Source organism: Triturus cristatus, chromosome 10 (assembly GCF_964204655.1).
Source record: "Triturus cristatus chromosome 10, aTriCri1.1, whole genome shotgun sequence".
Lineage (NCBI taxonomy): Eukaryota > Metazoa > Chordata > Amphibia > Caudata > Salamandridae > Triturus > Triturus cristatus.
In genome coordinates, this window is record NC_140593.1 from 351,075,823 (window position 1) to 351,098,329 (window position 22,507).

The 22,507-nt window shown below is 43.4% G+C and overlaps 1 protein-coding gene across 3 annotated transcripts in view; it reads left to right on the top strand.

Annotated features, from left to right (window-relative positions):
* Positions 1-22,507, top strand: part of ULK4 (unc-51 like kinase 4) — a 1,725,799-nt gene that overhangs the window by 820,681 nt on the left and 882,611 nt on the right. For all 3 annotated transcript variants that reach the window (XM_085631567.1, XM_085631566.1, XM_085631568.1), the window contains 2 exons: positions 11,481-11,532; positions 11,637-11,731. In XM_085631567.1, the coding sequence (XP_085487693.1) occupies positions 11,481-11,532; positions 11,637-11,731 (147 nt within the window). The remainder of the gene's footprint in view (positions 1-11,480; positions 11,533-11,636; positions 11,732-22,507) is intronic.

Genomic DNA, 22,507 nt, shown 5'->3' on the forward strand with positions numbered 1-22,507 from the left:
TGACATTTGAATGGGCTGTCAATTGGCAGGTAAGGTAAAGTGAAAGATGCAAAAAAGACACGAGGAAAAGGGGGTGGGGGCAACATGCACAGAAATTGTGAAAATCAATAGTCCTAATAAAAGACCTACCAATCAGCAGGAACTTACCTTTAGACGTATTAATTAGTGAAAACTCACCGAATACCTTGAATCACTGCACAGCTAGGTTAATGATTTTCTGCACTTTCATTTATGGCCTTTTCCTCACCGGTTTCAGATTTCATCATTTGCCTTTGCCTAAGAAAGATGTCTAAACACATTTATTAATGAGGCAGTCTCTCGAGTGGCACAGCAGGGAGTGAAAAGATCAAAGATGTATGGCAAATTAGGCAATTTGTGCAAAAAAAGCAGCTAGCGGTTGATGAGCATTACATGCCTGACAGCTGAAGATTTCTAAGAATTTCCAAAGAGCCAGTTATTCTAATATATATGTGTGACTAAAGTAAAGGCTGTTGCTTGTAAACTAGAAAAGTATGTCTCGTGTTCAACGCTATGACTGTAAAAGTGGGACAGATCTAGGGAACATTTTGCAAAATTCTGCATCAGGTTGAGTCACAATCTGATCTGCCCAATTAGTATTCAATAGGTAGGTCACAAATTGTGATTCAATCTGATTGGCCATCATCATATTGATGGTGGCCTGCAAGGGTCAGTAGACTACCATGTCTGTGATTGTTTTTAAATAAGGTATATATATATTTATATATATTTTAAAAGCAGCCCGGTTTCCATAATGGAAACTTGGCTGTTTCTTTAAAAAAAAAAAAAATATTTGTTTTTAAAAGTTTCTCTGAGAATTGGCAAAGTTTTTCACAATTCCGAGTGGGAAAGAGATCCAAATGAGGCCCATTTCTTTTTGTGAATGGGTTACCACCCCAACTTGGAAGTCAGTAGCTTTTCAATGGTTTGCAACTGGAACTCCGATTGCAGACAATTGATACATATAGTACTGATTAGCAACACTCCTCTTTAAATTTTTGCGATTTAGAGCATTTGTGACTGCCAAATAGGTCAGTACATTTGGACCTCAGTTCATTTGGGGCTGTACAGTAAGTGTCAAATACAACCAGGGCTAGATGGACCATTTTTTCTTTACCCACTTTCCCGAGGGGATGGGGCCATTAGTGAATGTTTTTTGTAGGTTGATGGCCGCCACCTCTGTCTCCAGCTTCTCAAGGTTTATGGTAGCGGGCAGAGCAGATAAAGACAGACGGGGATTGGAAGAAAGAAGGAGGAAGGAAGCAGGGGCTAGTTTGAACATTTTAGCCAGGCAGCTTTTGGTTCCCAGTCTGGCTGGAGAGATCCCACAATATATAAAAAAAAATGTTTGCATTCCAGTCTGGGCATTATCAGTTTGAGGTGATGGCCAAGTGGAATCCGTTTTTACAGTAGTCTATAGGGTGGCAGTTGTCTCAATCAGGAACTGGTGAGCTCTCTTACGTGGTGGACTGTCAGAATATCTTTAAAGAAGAGTGATTTTGAATATTTTGGTCTTAAGTGACTTAAGTGACAGACTGTCAGGTGTCAACAGCTAATATGACAATTGGGCAGTCAACAATTCATCTAGCAGGGTGGGAGGTGGACTGGCAGAGCTGAATTTACTCAGTCAAGTCTGACTCACAATGAATTGTCAGGTTCTTTATCCAATTTTCCAGCACTGGGGTGTTTCAGAGATAGATCTCTTCACCACGGAAGAGCAAAGGAAGTGCTTTCTTTTTGTTGTTGTTAAAACTTTGATTTGTCTTCGAGGGCCTAAGGGGTACACGTTTCATCAGAATGGTTTTATATCTGCATTCTACATTTGCTCCTCACCTTGTGATTCATAACATCATCTAGAAGTTTTGTTTTGTAATTTTGATAGCCCCAAATTGGGCATGCAGAGCTGGGTTTCCAGACCTCCTAAAGATGAGTTTGCCCCTCCACTGGTTCTTATGCTTATGAACAACCTGCTTTTTTAGAATCAGGTAAATGCTCGTAATCCCAGCCCTTAAACTCCTGTAATTTACTTGTTAGTTCCGTAAATTCAGGAGGCTAGCACAACAACTCTATGTAAATGTGTCGGAGATTTTATTAGCTGCTACAAGATCCTTCATTAGAGCAGTGTTCCCTAGAAGATGGTCAGTATTTTCTAAATATTTATGTGACCATTCATTCTATCAGCATGTTTCAAGACTTAGTGGCATAGATTTCAACAGGTAGATTTTTGCCCACTCAAGGTTTTTCTTGCCCTATACTGATGTAGATAAGTCTTCTAAAGGGCTTCAAAACATGTTTTATTATAAAACCTTTATTGTTCCCTTATAGGAGTTGAATGTACGTTCTACCTATCTTCTCCGTTTCTTCTTTCTTGTCAAAAGTTTATTTATTGTCTGTTCGTGTAGAAAACGTATTATGGTGCTCCAGGCTTGTTTGGCTTCTACTCCTTGCACTTCCTTCATGTTTAAGGTAATGAAATCTTTTCTGCCTTAAGTGACCTCAGGGTTTCGTGCTTGACAAGAGACTTCTCTTAAAGCATTCGTTCACACCTATCGTCCATCTAAAGATGAAGAGAGTCTTCATAGATTAGATGCTTGGAGCAGACTTTTTCACTATATTTATATGCATCGGTTCTTCAGAGTAGATGATTATAGGTATTAAAGAGGCAAATGTTCATAAAGCAGTTAAAAAACAAACAACTCTAGATTGATTCCTTTGACCATTAGTCATTTTTACCAGTTGGCTGTGAACTCTCCCCCTGCAGAATTTAGTGCACATTGTATTAGAGGTGTGGTGGCTACCTCCGACCTTTCAGAAGGTGTGCTAGTACTGTCTATTTGTTCAGCAGCCCTTTTGTGTTCTGTTCATTGTTTAAGTAAGCAGTTATTGAAAGGATGTTCAGGAATACAATTGGTCATAATTTGTTAGGGCAGTGATTCTGTCCTTCTTACTGTGAGTATTGCTGAAGCCTCAAACTGCCTTCTTTACAAGATGGGAGTAGTTCAACCTAATGAAGCTGTGGGAATTAATATCCATTAGAAGGACAAGTTACTTACCTTCACTAACATTTTGACTGATGGATATAACTTCTCTTGGAGACTGATGACGCATGGCCTTTTTGAAAATTCAAGTAGCTTACTCATCATTTTTCAAGAAAACCAACAGCCATGCTTATTCGCCATCTGAATCTTCGAAAAACAAACAGAGCCTGTCACTGAGATCTTCAACTTACACATCTACCATCCACCCAAGATGAAATAAAACATAATGAAGCAATCGGCACACTCTCTTTCCAAAACACTTAATGTAGGAGATTTTTAACATCAAATGGAGAAATTACATTACTTGCTGGATCTTTTCAGTGATCTCAGTGCTAGTGTGATGATTCCTCATCACGGACGGACTATTCAAACTCCTTCAACATGGCAGACAAGGAACCCCAGAGAGAAAGTGGAGTGAGCGGTCCAGACGCTCATTCCGGATCCTACAGGACGGAAGCAGCAAGCCCCGGAGGAGGGGCCAAAAACTCCGTCTTCTTCGCGCTACTAGGCGAGCGCAAAGAAGCGAAGCAGGGAGACTCTGAAGAAGGAGGTGCGGAAGAAAGGCTGGAATCAGAGGACACGCAGGCGGAGGAGACACCACAACAGAGGGACCAGTCCAGACCGGAACCGAAGACCAACAAGGATAACCGCTCTGGGAGCAGCGCCCTCGAGTCTGGTACTCCTACAGGGAAAGTGGAGGCTGCGACTCCCCTTCCCACGACCCAGGAGGGTCGTAGGCTCAGGCAAGTGCCGGGCTCTTCTTTGTTTTGGGGTTGGTGGGCGGGCATAAGGGGCACGGCACACTGAATCACCGAACCCCTCCCTCACTTAGGCACCACACAGTTAGGGTTCGGGTGACGGTGGCACTAATCCCCTCAGCAGTTAAAAAAATTCAGGAGAGAGACCTGACTTTTTGTTGTTGTTGTTGTCTTTTGCTTCCCCTTCCGGAGGAGACGGGCCCCAGTATCTGAAGAGTGAACAAGACCTGGAGTACCTCACAACCAAGACCGCCAAAAAGAACAGAAAGAACCCCTTCAAACCTAGAGACGCTTAAAGGCAATCCTTTGTTCAGGCGTTGTAGAACGCAGCCCTTCTCTACGCCTGTTTACTTTCTCTCCCCTCCCTTGAGTACAGTATTTGGTCATCCTGGAACTGTCAGTTAAAGGACTCTCCCCCCCTTGCCCCCCCCCCTAAGAAAAATAATAAAAGTTATTACTCTCCTGACTCAGGACTGAAGCGTATCCTTTAGAGGACTGGAGGGGCGATAGACCACGTCCGGGGTGGGACACGACCACAGCTAGACTAAAATGATCTGAAGCAGCTCTCTAAACATCCAACCCACATCAAGGGCAAAATACTAGTTATAGTGATCACTAACCACCCAAATATTAAATGCTGCAAACATCTGGAAGTGTAGTACTCTGATCAGTTTCTTATTATGTCCAACATCCACCTGAACATAAATCTGAGCACCTTAATGTTACCCTTAAAGTAACACTTAGCTGAGTACCATTCGCTAACCTACTCCAAACTCCTAAAACTGTCTTCCTGATATTAAAAAATCCATAGAAGTAAACTCAATATTTGAAAAATGCAACAACGGTATGTGATTTATGATTCGCAATATAGACCTCTTAAAACCAACCAAAAAGAGCCTGTCGCAATCAGAAAAATCTTTGGTAGACTAATGATTTATTGAGCAAGAGTAAACGAGGTCTATGAAATGGAAAGAACATGGAATTCAAATAAACATCTCAGATTGCTTTCAACACTGAATGCAACCATAAAAAAATGAACAATTAAGAATATATCTTGTCCACCAAGTGCAAGATTAATCAAGATCATGAACGCCCTAAATACACTTAAAACTCTTAAAATTGTAAAATTGAACAAGCCCAATGAATAAATCTATTAAATCCTCAGCTAAATGTCATAAGTTCCAAATTGTCATTCTCACTAATCGTTCCTCCGTCATGCAACCTATACAATCAGCAACAGTTTAGACTGAGCACCATGCATTCTCCTCCCTGCAATTTCTCATCTGAACTAGGATAACTTCCTCCCCATACAGAAGAAGAATTGCCAAAGATAGAAGCTAACTTTACAACCGGATGATATGGTCCCTGCCACAATAACTAAAAAAGAGCTGTAGCATCTTCTGCAAGATGTGGTGTCAACTAATCAACCTTTGTCTCCGAATTTGCCTTTCCACCTATTCTCTTAAACTGAGCGTAATCACTCCCTTAATAAAGGCTTATGCAAATCAACCCCCCTTTTCAACTTGTAACAAACCTCCTTTGGCAAAGCAATGTGCTAAAGCATGTTGTTACATTACAGAGCAGCTTGCTTGTTTGGCAGAAACAATATACTCATAGTACATCATCACTGTTCTTTCTACTAAGGGTAGAGCACTGAAACAAACACCTTGACAATATGGATATCATTCACTGCAAACTGAACAATGGTGATGCATATCTCCTTGTCCTTCTAGACCTTCTGACAGCCTTCAGTATGGTCAGTCGAGAGAGTCAGGGCAGTGTTCTAGGCTGCTTCGCCTTATTTTGCTTTAATCATGAAAAACTGAATATAGCAGGAGGTCATCCTCTAGCCTGGTACTAATAACGTGTGTTCCCTTGAGTTGCAGGACACTTAGCCCCTGTATAATGGATGGATATAAGTTCTGGAAACTACTAGTGTTTTGGGAAACTCTCAAAGCGTTGAACTAAAGGGTTTCTCTTTCCATTAGTTACATATACATAGCATTGTAAAGCTGGGGACCGCTATATCTTGAAGTGGCAGTGTGTGCACCATGCCTTGTCAACATTTTGCACTTGCTATCTTGTATGCCCTGGTTTACTGCTCTGTTAGGGATTCGAGAGGGTATCTCAAATTGGTCTCTTTCAGTCACTTTGTTGGCCATTTGTGTCTTACAACCAGGAGGCATTTCTGTCAGATCTTGCTCGACTTGGTAAAATACCCTTTGTTAAGTAGGTTGTGACTTCTCATTTTGAATAACGACTTCAGTTCCTGATATGGTCTTTGTTACTGACCTTTGAGTAACAATTAGTTCAATGGTGTTTGTGTCTGATCTGTTGTTGTGTTCTGGTTCTAGACAATTTCCTGTTATGTCATGCTTTGTGAGACGCTTACTGGCCCTACAGATGTCAGCAGTTGATTATTTTTGTCAGGTGTGTTTATCTAATTACCTGGGACCACCTTCAGATAGTCCTCTATCCAGATAGGACTTTGCAGCACATGCATAAGATGCACACAACTGAAAATACTACAATTTTTGTTTTATCAAATCTTTTTAGTATTTTAGAAAATTAAAGTGTTCACACCTAATATTGACAGACAATATTTAACATACACAACAAAATACATACAAATATATTCACAATGGTGACATAAAATGGCGACAGATTGTGACAATACACATCAAATATTTCACAAATATTTAACAGAAAGACAAAAGCATGAAAAATGAAATCCTATTCCTTCTAGTATTACTAGCACTCACAAAAAACCCTAAAAGACTACTTCGACTCCATTTCGAGAACATGCTAGTAGTTTAACGTCGACGTTTCGACCCCTATTTAAGTGTGTGTTTCATAAACATCACAGTGGGGTCTTCTTCAGGACAATAGACTGCTGTTATGCCCTGTTTGAAAGGGAAAAGAAAAAGAACGGCTATTTAGAGATCTCAGTGTGTGCATTGAAAAAGATGAAAAAGAAAAATTATGAAGAGGTGTCTATGACTGAGCTCACCTTGTGAATTGTATCTAAGGTTAACAATGTATTCCACAAAAAAATATTTGTAACCGGTCCTGAAGAACTCTAGTGTTTCAGCTGATAATGAAGACGTATCTGGAAAGATCATTCGTCCTGGATGCATTAGCGTAGAAGAGGGCTCATCCTAAATCAGTAAATAGATTACATTGCTAATGCATAGCAGGCCGGTAGCATTCGCAAGAGACCCGCCACCATGAATGTAAAGTCAGAGATATGCGAAATTGGTCAATAGAGCCGAGGTGCTAAAGGAATAATAAAAGAAAATAAGTGCCCTTTGTGAGTTTACCTCCACCGAGTGGTAAAAAACCGACTCATCTCAGGCTCGGGGAAATCAGCTAATAATCGCCCAATATTCATTGGATTTTCACCACAGACAAGGCGTCTAGAGATCGGCCTGGGCCAGTCTAGGTGCTATTTTACCCACAAATGTTGGTATACACCAATCACCAGTATTTATTTGAGGAGCACAGCCCTTTGGCACTGAATGGCAGTGTCAAACACGCTCAAAGTCCTAAGGCTAGCACCTAGATCAGCAGAAAACTGGAAAGGATAAAAACCTCTAAAGGCAAGCACCCTAGCACCTCGGACGGAGGTCATTATGTCAGGCACTGTCGATCTGGAGGTTGAAGAACAGTCTCGGCTCCCAATTCAGGTCCCCCAACACCCCTTGGACACCACACATTCTGGATTGCAAGCTAGCACAAGTCCCCTGGTTGCAAGCATGGGTCCATCAGACTCGGCAAGATTACCCCCCGCACTCCACAAACTCCTCACGTCCTTGCGCCTCAGGTGGCTGCTGATCTTTACTAGCACACTCCTCTGCACAGTGTGATGACTGAACGTCAGGACAGTCCTGGTCCCAACCAATGATCACTTGCACCCGTTTCAGCCACATCCAGCATGGTCCTTATGATCTCATGGAAATGGGGAAATCCTTTGTGTCCCTGGGATCTCATTGACAAGAGGCCAGCACACCGACCTTGGAGAGTACTTAAGGATCTGGGCCACAACAGTTGGCACTTAGCTGCAGGCCGGCAACGTTCAGGCAAAATCCACCAATTGATAGTCCCATACAAGAAGCACGACCAGCTCCAGGCCACCACAAGTCTGCGGATAATCCAGTTGCAGTCCCTCCTGCCCTAATGTTTCCTGATGTCGATGTCTCTGCATCGAACCAACATATTAAGAACTGTCCCAGAAAGTCCCCTCAGAGTCAGAGGTCCGGAGTTTCCCTTGAGCCACTAGTTTATGGCCTTCTATCAGGAATGCACAGATGTACGTGTCCTCCCAGCACCCAGATGTGAATTGGAGACAAGCCGGCAGGCACACAGAGCAATGAGCATTGAAATGTCAACATTCTCAAATGTACATTTCCACATACATAATGTCGGATCCATTCGCACTAATGGTGACGATTTGCCATTGCAAACTCATTGATATCAAACACTATACTTACTGCTACTATTCTGTATGTTAGAAATACTGCTCAATTGCCTTTCCCTACATTCCCCCATGATAATCCAGTGCGAGAAGCAGGCCCTGTTGCACTGAACACACCATCTGGTGGCAGTCATGACCCTTGCATGTAATGCGCAAGCGCCCTACCTCTTTCTAACACCACACCCTGTCACTACAGAAAAGTCAGATATAGTAAGAGACATGCAGAACCATGGCACATATCTTTTTAAATGCCAACCTGAGCAACAGTAACCTGCGCACACAGACCCCACCTGGGCAAACCTGTGGCACGATTGATGAGCTACCTCCGTGGATGGCAAAACCAGTGCTGTGGGCCCACGGAAGAGCATTCAAGGTACATGCCCTGGGTATATGTCCTACCCCTAGCCAAGGAACTTACAACTAACTCGAATCAGCCAATCATGTATACACCAATCACCAGTATGTATTTGAGGAGCACAGCCCTTTGGCACTGAATGGCAGTGTCAAACACGCTCAAAGTCCTAAGGCTAGCATCTAGATCAGCAGAAAACTGGAAAGGAGAAAAGCATAAAGTCGAAGGCAAGCACCTTAGAAAGGGCCATTTTCAGCAGGAGCAAACAGGAACATGATGATTACACTCAATTGAATTGTAATTTAAAACCCTCTTTAATGGTAAAGTTAGACTTTGAGTCCCAATTGTGAAAGTGTCACTTTTAGAACGTTTATATTGTCTTGTCCTATTTGGTGTCTGCTGCCTGGGTCCTGGGCCACATAACTGTGAAAAGTTTGATAGTTGGCCTTTGTTTATTCCTTCCGGACAGTGGAAAAAAGTGTGACTGGGTGTTGGCAGGATGGGACATCCTGCCAGGATGGTTTGGGTTCAGCTGGTCCACTTAGATTTCAAAGGCCTACCTTCAGCACAGACACACAAAGGAATCTGACACTAGCCTTTGTCACCCTCACTACTTGGAGCCTTGGAGGGGAGGAAGGAGCTTTCCAGAACCAGGGGGACAGGGAGCCCCTCCCCTACTTCAAAGGGTGGCAACAACTATAAATATTGGACCTCTTGAACCACTGATCAGATCACTTTTGGACCGATAAAAGACTCAGAAGAAGGATTGCCCTGATGCTGGTGGGACTGCCCTGCTGCCTGAGAAAATAAGCATGAACCTGCTCCTTGAACCCAGAACCCCCAGAGTAACTCTAAGGGCTAGCTGGCTCATGGTCTGACCTAGAGGGCTGTCCTGCATCTGCCGAGCTAACCAGAGTTAACTGGACCTGCATGTATTCTGCTGCTGGACCCTGCTGAACAGAGTCCTGATCCCCAAGAGGTGTCCCCCAGATTCTAGACCCTTGGCTGACATCAGAGTGCATGCCTCCTTGCCCAACTGAAGGTCCCCTCAAAACTGGCTTAAAGCCATGCAAAGCCTCATCACACAGCTGAGAGCTTCATCAGAACCGACAATGAGCAACGTAGAGGGTAAGACAAAACGTACACATGTAGATTTACTCATGTGTAAGTTTACCTTTATGAAGAGACCCCCTTGTTTATATCCGCCAACATATAACTGAAGATATGGAGCTCACCAGAGAATTTGAGCCCACCGGGGCAGTAGACTGGAATTTCTACTTGCATACCTTAATGGGTGCCATTTCATAATTGGTTTAGGTGTTGCTACAGGCAGCTTTAGCTGATTGAGAGACCTTGTGCTACCAATACTTTAAAAAAGTACATATATGACGTAGTACAGAGAGAGTAGCCTTTCAGTCAGCACTTTCAGCCATTAGATATCATGCTTTTAAAGGTTTGCTTTGCTTGGATGGTCTATCGATCAATCCCATGGCATTTTGTGGAAGTTTACATTGTCCCATTAGTGTTAGGTTTTGGTCTTGGAACACCAAGAAGCCGTCCTGCACACCTCTGCTCCTAGTCCTGCCAATTATTGTTTTTTGGTGCTGTCACTTTCCCTCTGTTTCCTTGCTTTTGTTTTTCTTGCTGCCTTTCTCTCTCTGTGCTATCAATTTCCTTCTCCCACTTTCGCCCACTCCCCACCTTCATTGCTTTCTCTGTCCATCATTGTTATGGTTTGCTCTTTCCCAGCAGAGTTGTCAGAATTCACCTCTGCTTATAGGAGCAGAAACCCAGTGGACCCATCAGATGCAGAGTTGCCTTGGGCGTCTTGTAGAGTATTAATCGCAGAGGACACTGGGTGGATGTATGGCTCCCATGAGATTGTAGCAAACGTATTTTGTGGCATCACACCCATGAAAACTCACTTATATACCCACTTATACAAACACATGCACGCACAAACGTTTTCATGTACACTCCTTAGCACAAAAACCCCAGAACTGTTTTCTTTGCCACGGAATGTGAATGCCCACAGTTCTTTTTTTTTTAAGTATGAAACCTATTGGTTTTTCCAATGCTTGTTTTAGTACATCAGGGACATCATGGAAGGTGTCAGCTGCCGTTCTTGCAATACAGCATATGTGGAATGCATTCTCAAGAAGGATAAGCTATAGCTCAAGCCCTAGGGCGCCTTGCCCTGGGTGTGAGTGTGGCTGCGGCCACAGCATCCCCATTGTTCTAGTCCAGTCCGCTGCGTTCCCTGCTCCCATCATTCTTCGGTGGAGTGTCTGTTACCTACACTATAGCCTTCTTAGCCATACAGGTAGGCTGTAGTGATGATCTCCCAGGGCAGGGCAGACTTTTGTCTCCTGGCCTCTGATGCCTTTGTGATATGTCAGGAGGTTTGCTGAGGTGGTTGATGCCTGTAGGAAGCTGTGCGTGGTAGCCACTGTGTACACTTTGATTTAGATCAAAGAGAGTTCAGCATTTCAAAGCTGGACGCTCCTAAAGGCCTGGCTCTCTAATGAGTCAGTTTAACAAAGCACCATTTCAGAAGAGTTCATGGTCTCCCTTGTGTAGGGCAATCTTTTGTTCCTAATTTGTTACACAGTTTAATTGGTTTATTTAGATCTAGAAAACTGAATATTAAATTCACATATATTGACACAATTTTGCTCTAAATGCGAATTTGGGAATTCTTTCAAACCTTATTTCTGAAAGCATGGGTAGAGTAACATTCGTCAAGAAGCATACAGATTGCGTTGACTAGTACTATTGTATTTGAAGTGCCATGCTTTAAACCAACTTTGTCACTCATCCCCTCTCCTCTCTGTCAACAGAATCACATCAACTCTATTGAATCTGGCGAAACAAACTTGGAAGGAGCAGTAGGTAAAGTGGTTTTGAGGCATTTGCATTATTTAGCATCAAAGTATTTTTTAAATAAGTTTGATTTTACTGCATGTTTACAGAAAATATTTCTCTTCTAATGACAGGCCAGGCGGCTTCGGAAGAGCTGATCAGAACAACCTTATCAGCTTTTGAAGCTATAACACAGCATCCAGTGTTGCTGACAGATCACCGCTCCACAGTAAGCCCTGGCATCACATCAGACAACTCTCTCTTGTTTGTTGGAAACATTTCCTCCTTTTAAATATGATGGTTCCAAGTCATGCCTTTTATTTTGGAAACCAAGCGTGGGTTGGGTCATGACTTTTATTTTGAAAACCAAGTATTTCTTTATTTTTTTGGCTGAAAATTAAACATTTTTGGCAGTGATAAAATAACGTTGTTGTAATTTAATAAAGTAGAAGGGCCTTGCTCCGTAATAGCTTTTCTCCAGTACGCAACTGTGAATTTATAGGCAGCTAAGAGAGAACTAGAATGCATTTTCACTCCTTGAATATGATAGATTAATTGAAGAAACAAGGTCAATTCATAAAGTATCCAGTGTTACAGAGAGTGAACCGTAGAACGTCAGTTCAGCAATGGCATATCATGATTTTTATCCCAGTGTTCTAAAGCAGGTAATGCCTTCAATGCCTTCTACCCGTACGTCACGGATCTAACCAAATCTTAACTTGTTGGTACTAGTTTGACACAGCAGACTAGAAACTGCCCCGTAGCATGCCTGATAACATGCACTCGAGCATCAAATGTGAGCAGCCCTCATTTCTTGTATGTATGCACACTCTTACCAGTTCTATTTTTCTATCTAACAGTGTGGATGGATTGAAATTTGCTTCTGTCTCTCTCAGATACTGCCTCTGCAATATCCCTCCTTCATTTTTAGGTCTCATATAAGACAGGGCATGCATATTCTCTTGAGACCTTCCCTACTGTACACTGGGCTTAGAGAATGCTCACTGTTTACCATTGGTTGGCTTCATTGTCAATTTCATTTGCTTGCTTCTTATTCGTCAGCTTTCATAGACTTTCCTTCCTCTTTTTGTGTTTGTCCCTCCCCTAGAGTGTGGTTGAATTACTGTTCTTGCTTCTTCAGGCACTACTTTTTTTGTTTTGTTTAATTACTCTATGAAAATACATTTATTTTCCAGCAATCTCCTTCATGTAAATCCCCCCCTTCGTGTCCCTTCCCCATTCTCCTCCTCATCCATTCCCCTTCTGCCCACCTTTCATTGTCCATGTGCTCCTCCGAGCCACTTCCGCCCACCCTTCATTGTCCGTGTGCTTCCCCCAGCCCCTCCCACCCACCCTTCATTGTCCATTGCTAGCCCTAGCCACTCCCACCCCCCACTGTTGTCTGTGTGCTTTTCTCAGCTCCACCTGTCCCTGCAGTATCCATGTGTTTACCCCAGCCCCTTCTGCCCACCCACCACTGCCCATCTGCTCCCCATGCCCCTGGACCTGTCCATTCCCCCCAGCCATGCCCTTCCCTTGCGCCCTTCTGTTCCACCATCCCTGCTTCTGTGTTACCTCAACCTACACTACCATTTGCTGGGGAAAAACAAATGGAGGAGCGGTTTGGAAGGTGAGGAGGGGAGTGGGTTGGCGATGAGGCAACACGGAGGGGTAGGTGTACTAGAGAAGCACAAAGGTAGGGGAGAGGACAGGTGAGAGGGGAGCACAAATAATAAAAGAAGCGCCGTGAGTTCGCTGGTGCTAGCTGCGTGATAGTGCACAAAAATGTTTTAGCCTTGTTGCATAGCAGCCCGCTGCTGTACAGCATGGACACAAATCATTGCAAATAAATCTCATAGACGAGACCTATTGGCTTTGCCAATGCTTTTTATTCTTGGATTTTGTTTTTGTGGTCATCTGCTTTTCTGGTTTATCAGCTTGAATAGGTGACACTGAAATACTCTGCCATTACTCTATACACAGCGCATCAAAGACCGTTTTAATCAACTGACCTGCATAAACTTTGCATCTCTTGTTTTGGAAACAGTCATCCAGTAAATATGCTGGATTTCATCACTTGGAAGAGGAGTCAAAAAGTGATCCCAGTGTGTCTACAAATGGAAAGTATATAGAGAGTATCCTTCCTGTCAGTGGCATACCAAGACATCCTGTTCAGGGGCACTTATTTCCTGTATGGAGGCCATCCTCGCTCATTCTTTGCAAATGGAGCAAGAAGCTCCATGGAAGGAAGAACTAACAGATCGTGCAATTGTTTAGCTTTTTTTAACTTGGCAATAAGATACTGTATTCAAGGACCATGAAAGGGTTGTCATGCGTCTTTCAGCCAAGGACCCTTCTGGAACCAACCTACCTCTTGCTCCGGAAAGTCAGTTATTCCAGAGGGTAGAGTCTCACTGTGCTTCTGGGCACAGTGAAAAGTTGTTATTGCTCATTTGGTCTAGAGCCAGTCTCTACTCCAGTGACTCTATTGGTTGGTCAGTGGGGTGGAAATGAACTGTTGATGTAGGGGCCTTCTGTGTCAGTCAGAGCATGATAAGGTCGAGCCATTTCCCAACTCTTCCTCCTTTGTGGTCAAGTTTACTTCCCTCTTGGCGAAGGAGGTTCTTGGGAATGAGAACGTTGCTGATAAGTCAGCAGTTCAGTGAGTGAGGAGCATTGTAACAAGAAGCAGCAAATGAAATTAAGCTCCTTAGTGACTGGATGCACTCAGTCTCACCTCAAGCACAAGAAACGTAGAAAGAACCTGATATACCAGGAAAACCTGGCTTCAGCTGACAATGCTCCTCAACTGGCCATCTGCAGGACTCTTGTTGGGTGCTTGCTCAAACTTGTGAGCATTACTGAAGCCAGGCCTACCTTTTTTTTATAACTTTATTTCTTGTTACATCCCATGAACAATTCAGTCCCCTCTGTGTACAATGATGCATTTCCAGATTTATTACATATAATAACACTTACCATATCATCATGGGGCAGCTCTCAGCGTCTCTTGCAGCTCCTTTAGAGACCATTTTCTCAGACTCTTCTGGCACTGCCAGGTCTCCGCCAGCTGCAAATGAAAAATCCACTTCTAGATGCAACAGTAGGGCTATTGGAGTTGGGTGGGGTTTTCAGTGGATATATCTCAATTTCATCATCCCTCACAGAGACCCTATTTGGGTAATGGGGCACCAGTACTAGTCTCCCTAGCCAAGTGGTACCAATCATTGCTGGTTAAGTCCATAAGTCCATCGAGGCATTGCCAGTGAAACCTTGGCTCCCCTGCCTAAGAATGAGGGTGTCTCTGGGGTGTTGGTGGCCTCACCTTCCCCATAAAAAAGACAAACTTTTCTCATTAAGTCTCAAGTTGGTAGGCAGGCTATGGTTTGGAAAAAAATCATTCTCTTGGCCATCTTTCTCAAGGTCTTTGGATAATACCTATTGGGATTCCAATTGGACAAGCAGGCTACATGCTTGGAGTCCCACAGTAAAAAGATGCGCCTGTCCAGAGAGGTTCATGCATATGCCATTATGGCTAGCTACAGGCAACACATGTAGCTCAAGTTTGACCGCCAACCCTCCTTGTTCCCAGATTATGCCCAGGTTGATTATCAGGTCACGTTTAGGAGTGAAGCATACACTGCTGATGGCCTGTGACATCATTGACAATTGACACCACTTTGAGGACTATGATCACTGGTGTTTCCATGTACAAGTAGGTGGCATGGCTGAAGTCTTTTGGCTATAAACCAGAGACTTATGGAAATTTAATTGACTTCACATTTGATGAGAAGAATGTATTCATTCCCTCCGCAGCAAAGGTCCTCCAGCAATACAAGATAGGCATGTCTATGGCCAAATCATTGAGTCTCATTGTCATGTTATTTGTCTCGCCACTATCCTCCCTGTAGTTAGCAAACTATTTGCACTTTTCAAGGCCAGGACCTTATTTCACTCTCACTCCAAGCGTCTGACATCCACCGTCTTCTGGTTCAGATCCATTATGTACGAGAATAAACATCATGGCATAGAACAAGCTCATCTTCCAGGCCTCATTAGAGATTAGGAATTCCAAACGACTTCACTGATCCTGCTGTCTTCTTTGGTACCATCTCAGGAGGCCCACTGCACCCCAAAGGGAGGTTAATTTTTCTACCACCATCACCACTGAACACAGACTACCTCCGATGCGTTGGTCTTCTCAATGGTATGGAAGAGCTATGTTTTACAGCTTACAGCTTCTACAGCAATCTCCCCCCTGCCACCTCCTGCCTGTGAGAGAATCTATGGTAAGTGAAGAGACTTTTATTTTTAGGTACAATACAGCCAAGAGGGTTGAGATATTACTTTTAGGGGTTAGAGGGTTCCATACAGCTCTGACCCCAACAGTCTGATCCAGGACACCCCTGCTGAGGTTCAAAAAGCTGACTCTGGCCTAAATCCTGGAAGATGTCCAGAACAACAATTTATCATGTTCAGTGGACCCTGGGGATTCTTAACTTCATGTACTCGTACTGCAAGAACAGAGGATGTACCTCCGCCCCATGTTGAGAACCATATCTACCAATGTTCCAAATGTTCTAGGATGTATTAGTGGCAACAGATTTAAATGTGGTACAGTAGCACATAGCAGAGCTGCAAGTGGTTGTCCCTGAGCACTTTCAGACTGTACCTACACCTAGCAGCCTTCAGGATGCAACATGGGTATTTAATGATGGGTTGATATTTATTCAGTTAATGTAGGGCTTTTTACGTGAGCAGTGTCAATAGTGTATGAAGTGCAGCCGTAACACACTGGTTGGAGTAGAAGGAAGTTCATTTATTTAGTAATAGAAAGTCACTGGAGGTACAACGTCACATCCACACAGCACCAGCAGCAACTGAATCCTCAATGTTCTAGAGCAACTCAAACTGAACAAAGGTTCCAGAATGAGGAACTCTAGACTAGCAGAGAGGCATGGAATAAGATGACATGACACATGACACGCAGGTCATTACACACCTTCCCTCTTTACACAAGAAAAGAGAAAAGAAATACACAATGACAGAAAAATATCGTTCAATTTCACTGGAATCTTCCCAGCAGGAGTACTCCTTTACAATGCAGGCAACCTCCCAGAAATAGCTTCTGGAACAACCAACTCTGCCTGGTGTTTGGTGCGCATGGGAGCAATCCTATTCAAGTTCCAGACGTGTCCATCATTCAACTTCACTGCATTATGAAAAAGTCTTTTCACAACAAAAGGTGAGGAGAATTTTGAGATCCCACTTGATCTCTGGGGAAGGTGTACCCTTACTCTGTCACCCACATGGACGCGAGTGTGAGTGACCGCGTGCCTGGCGTCAAAGTACTCTTTTCTTTTGACAGCCTTCAAGATTTGACCTTCTTGCCAGGACACCACATCAGAATCATGACCAGAAAGAACCACACCAGAACCAGCATGCAAGCCCACACACTCTTTTTTGTCTCTTATCCACACTTGAAACATGTGGGTGTTGGGACTCCGCCCTCGAAACAGCTCAAAGGGAACCTTTCTCGTGGTTGAGTGAGGCGTGAGACAGTAAATAGTCACACATTCTACAACCACTGTTTTCCAGTCTTTATTTTGGGCCCTAGCCAGTTGGATGGATTATTTTAGGACACGGTTAAACCTCTCCACCATTCTGTTGGTTTCGGGATGGTAGAGGGCACAACGCTTGTGTCTGATACCCCTAGTTAAGTACTCCTCCATTTCTCTAGAGACCAGTTGGACCCCATTGTTAGTCAGGAGACAGTCCGGGAGTCCTTCTCATGAGAAAACTTCATCAAGGAACTTAATGACATCCTTGGTCTCATTATTGTGTGTGATCTTGACCTCTGGCCACCTAGAGAACATGTCTATCAAACCTAGGACATAGCAATGGGACCTAGGAGATCTAAAGCCACCTCTTGCCAACAACGATCAGGGGTCTCCCGCACGACCATGGATTGGACCCTGGAGTTGTAGGCCTTGTCGCAAGCATTACATTCACTGCAATCCCTCACCATGCGCGCGACAAGGAGATCGATGCCAGGCCACCAGAAGTGTAATCAGATCATTTCTTTGGTTTTGGAGATGCCCTGATGACCCGGATGGGCTTGTTGGACAATTCTTTGCCTGACGGAGAGAGGAGGAACAAGTTTCGTACCCCTCCAAAGCAGCCCAGAGAAGACGGATAACTCATGAAGCACATTCCAAAACTTGCATGTCTCTTCACTCAAGCTTTTTATGCCCCCCCACCCTTCAGTAGTCAACTTGCAGACTTCAAGTATCGTGGGATCAGTCTCCATGGATGACTTCCTCTCATCTTCACTCAAGACATTTGTCATAATCTCACACACTTTATATTCGCCATCCTCCCACAAGTCACTAAAGGTGTCTGGAGCGGGTTCAGAATTGTTCAGGTCAAGGTGGAAAAGGCAATCCGAGACCTTGTTCTGAGCTCCAGGTATGTAATTAACTACAAAATCATAGTCTTGAAGAGCAACTATTGACATGCGTGGGTTCGAATCCCATCCTCGTTGCCAGTGTAATGAAGCGTAGTAAAGGCAAAAACTGCGATATCAAACATGGTCAGGTGTTTTTACAAATGGCTCGGTTAACAGACCCAACACCTGTGAAAGTCACTGTCCCAGAGAAAGTGTGGTTAGCCTAGAAGGGCGTTTTTTTGGGAATTTCAGTGCCATGTTAACCAAAGGTGTTGTCTTTAAAGAGTCAAGTTTACGTCTGTTCCTGTTCCAAGATATGAGGGAGCTTTCAGGTTGTATGTCTTCCACTGCTCAGCTCAATTGGTTGCACAGTTCTGTCAGCAGTCATTTGCCCTCAGTAGTGGTGGATTTATAGCTAAAATCAGCATTAGAAGATGTGTTTATACCAGCCCCAATAAGTACTCAGTGATTATAATAAGTGAGTCTGACTGTGAGAATACTGTGGGCAAATTCACCAATAGAATTGCGAGCATTTCCTCTGTTCTCTGATGTGTTTACCAAGCTATCTAGCTGATGATCTCTGATCATTCTCCACTAATAGCTGACCTCCCCCCCATTCCTCAGCAGGGGCGTAACACAGGCCCCCGCATTCCCCGAAGTGCGGGGGGGGCCCCAAGCTAAAGGGGGCCCCCTCTGCACTGCACTTCGGCCGGGGAGCTCCTGATAGAGTTCGGAGAGGGACCCTCCACGTACCTTGCAGGGGGCCCCCCTCAATTATCGTTACGCCACTGTTCCTCAGCCTTCCAACATCCCATTTAGCAAATCCAGTCCTTGCCCTCAACTCCACCATCTCTGACTTTGTTCCTACAACCTTTCTGCCTTCTCCAGCTAAAAAGGCATACAATACCACATCTCAAACAAGATAAGAGCTATACCTTTATCAGACCTGAATTTCATGTTCTCCTGATGATCTTCTATTTTGTTTATTCGCTTACATAGGACTGGCTTTTAAAACCCATTTAAATCCTTCAGAAAGCATTTTTGTTATGTTATGTGTGGTTGTAAATCGCACTATCAACTGCAAGGGTATCCTGGTTCTGCACAGGTGTGTGTGCTTAGCCCTGCCTAGGGTAAGTTGGTTAACTGAAATGTCAGGTTTTCAGCTTCTTGCAGAGTTGAGGAAGAGGCTTTGATCTCAAGTGGGAGGTCGTTCTGTGCTTTGGGAGTGATTTAAGAAAACACCTGTCTTCCTGATCTGGTATTGGGTCTGTGTGGAATGTGTGCCAGTAGGAGTCCAGCAGAGCTGAGGTGTCTCAGTGGTTGGTGGACGGAGATGCAACTGTTGAGGTAGGTAGTTTCCAATGGAGTCTTCTAACTATAGATTCCTTAGAATATTCCCCAGGCGTCAGACTAGATCCTGAGATATTTAACAACAGTACTCCCACACATCAGAAGGTGACGTCGCACAGCTCCATATTGGCTCCATACTACCCCAGAATTGACAGAGCACAGCTGCATATAAACATCACACCTGCATGCTGATCGTGGTTACTTTCTTTCCTTGCCTTTCAATGCTCCACTCCTGAACCTGCCCGTTTACAGTGACTTTTCAACTTTATACAGTGTGCTAGGGAGGAATGCCACAAATGAGGAGAGTGCCCTATATCAGTAGTGGTTCGGAGGGCAACAGCGGTGCTAGAGCTAAAACTGCCCGCTACTGAGACTACAACAAATATTTTGATGGCAATCCTACCTTGTTTCCTTTCAGTGATGCTCTTGTAGATGCTCAGATATCTACCTGGTTGAAACCATGTTCTTGCCACCTGTGAACAGTCTGGTGGCCAAACGTCATAGGCTGATGCCTGGTGACTCGGATTTTCTCACCAAACATCCCGCTCCAGAGAGCTTTATTTTCAAGGCCTTGACCAGTAAAGTGAATTTCATTACATTCCCCACCACTCCGAGTAGGAAATATTATAGGATTGATGTGTTTGGTAGATGCATATTTTCATTAGCCATTTTTGCATTATATTCTGTCACTTTATTCTGCCCCTTTGGAAGATGACCAGATCCTGGAAAATCTGGGGGACTCTTTCACCCAGATGATAAATGATGGACAAGATTGCCTTGGAGTGCGATTAGTTCCACTGTGTTCCAGCATCGGCATTCCTGGGTGTTCTGTCTAATTACCCCTCTTCCACCTCCCCGTTCTGTGGAATGGTCTCTTATTTCTATCTAAAAAAGGCCCTAAGTTAGTACTCAGCAGCAACTGTTCACACTTCATATCTGAGAGGGTGGAAAAGGAAAAGACAAGAATCTGACATCAGAACGCAGGGTTGGCACTTATGATACTCCGCTCCATCACTTCCGTGGCGGTATGGAGTCAATGCAGAGTCACATGGTGCTACCTAGCGGCCCACAGGAGCACTGCTATTTCGGATCCAGTCTGCCGCCTGAGGAATATTCTAAGGTGAAACATCTGCGGTTAGAGTATCCACCAGAAAGAGCATTACTGAAGGTAGTAACTTCTTCATCTGTGATTTGGTAAACTAACCTGGTAACTCTAACAATCCAACTGCAGTCTGCTAGGATTTTATTCTCTTTTGAAGAATTGCGCTGTCAAATTTTTGGTGGCGTGCTTCGGACGGACTCCCCGAGACCAGGAGAATACCAGGAGAATACACTAAATATATCAGTCGAAGTGGTATCCTGATGACCGTGTCTCCGGCAGTACAAAATATTTATCCTGAAGTCAGTGACTCACAGCGGGCACGCTAATCTGAATGACAAGAGAAGAAAAAGAGTAAATAAATAGACGAAGAAGAATCTAGACCTTCTACGACACTGGTACTCTCCTCTGACTGGCACTAAGCAGCAATCACGTCATACTGTTGGACATCGGTCCTATCACCTAGAATTGGGCTGTTATACATCCCCCGTGTCGTGAAGAAGACCCGATATGACTGTATAGAACAACTGGTCGATATAGGGTCGAAACGTTGACGGTTCCACAGTCCTGCACTAACTGGAATTCCTTGTATATACAGATAAATCAGGACTTGTGCCATACAAGGGTCATTACCTATCCATAATTTAGCTGAGGACTTTTTGTGAAAAAAACTTCCTTTGTATTTTATTGATAATCACGCACATAACATTGTAAATATTCACCTCTTCACTATCTCACAGAGTCACCCTATTCACTTTGTCACTGCGTCGTTGTTTTGTAAATATTATTGTATATACAGCCCGTTCTCATTTTTGTACATATCTAAAGGAGTTGATGAATGATTTAAAATTCAGATGAAATACTAAAAAATAAATTGTTACGTTTTTTGAAATATTATTCATTCTTTAAGATTAATTGCTTGCTAGATCATCGATTGCTGTGTTCATGTTTAATTGATTTTTCTTAATTGTAAATAATATTTTTCCCCTACGGAACCATTGTTCATATATATTTACGAGGCCCAGGTTCCTTGGGTTATAGGGTTACCCCTGTGTGCTTAACTCTTGTCAAATATTTCCAGTCTGCTTTATTTTCCTCTGCTTAGATGGAAATTTAACGCCTGCACTAAAAATACACAAGATACTAAAACTAAAGGGTTGAGGGTTAACAGGCAAAATTAACCTGAATAGGTTCCTTTCTGAGGTTAGAGTATAGATGAAGCAAATCGGCAATACCTCAAACACCAAAATCATATTCTAAACCTCAAAAAAGAAAATTCAGGAACTCTAACCACCCTCGCCAACAGTGAAATTAAAAGCAGAGCAGTTATCGAGCTCTTAGAAAAGCCAAGATCCTGCATTACCTTCAGGAGGCCATTGTATTCATGGAGCCGGAGATTAACAAGACACTTTAGAAGTGTCAAGTATTGCTTAAATTTGTCACAGGAAATCATCCCTTCACAAGCAAAGCGCAGGTGCATTAAAATTAGCAGTAGTTGGGTCTATACTAAAAAGCTGCAGTGGCCCTAACTTACTTAACCACTCACTAACCCTTCATTACAACATAACAGTATTAAAAAGAGGTGGTTTGCATCTTCAATTGATATCTATGTAGTGAACACACGCCAGTTCAGTAGAATTCAGGTTTTTGGTAGGGTATTGCAAACCAGTTTGACATTATGGAGTGACTAGCAACGGATTTTGCATGCTAGATGAGTGACCTATGTCCTATGATTGATTTCTTAACAGGATGCAGTGTTGTCTGTCAGAGCTGTCTATAGTTACCTGTTCTCTTGTACACAAACAAGGTACTTATTACCTCATAAAATAATATCAAAAGTAGATCGGAGATTTTGGTGGATCCCAATCAAAATAGCACATCTTGTTATGCTTTTGAATGACAGCTACTTCACCAGTTCAAAAATAATCTTGGGGAAAGAATTATACAACGCCCCTAGCTCCCATGTGTAGCTTCTTGAATTTGTATGCTTCAAGTATGTGTCTATTGGAAATTCCCAGGGCCTTGGGTCATGCATAGTACTCCAGATTGTTGCACAAGAATGCTCGACTGGCTACGTTTGATTGGTTTGACCACAATGTATTGAATTG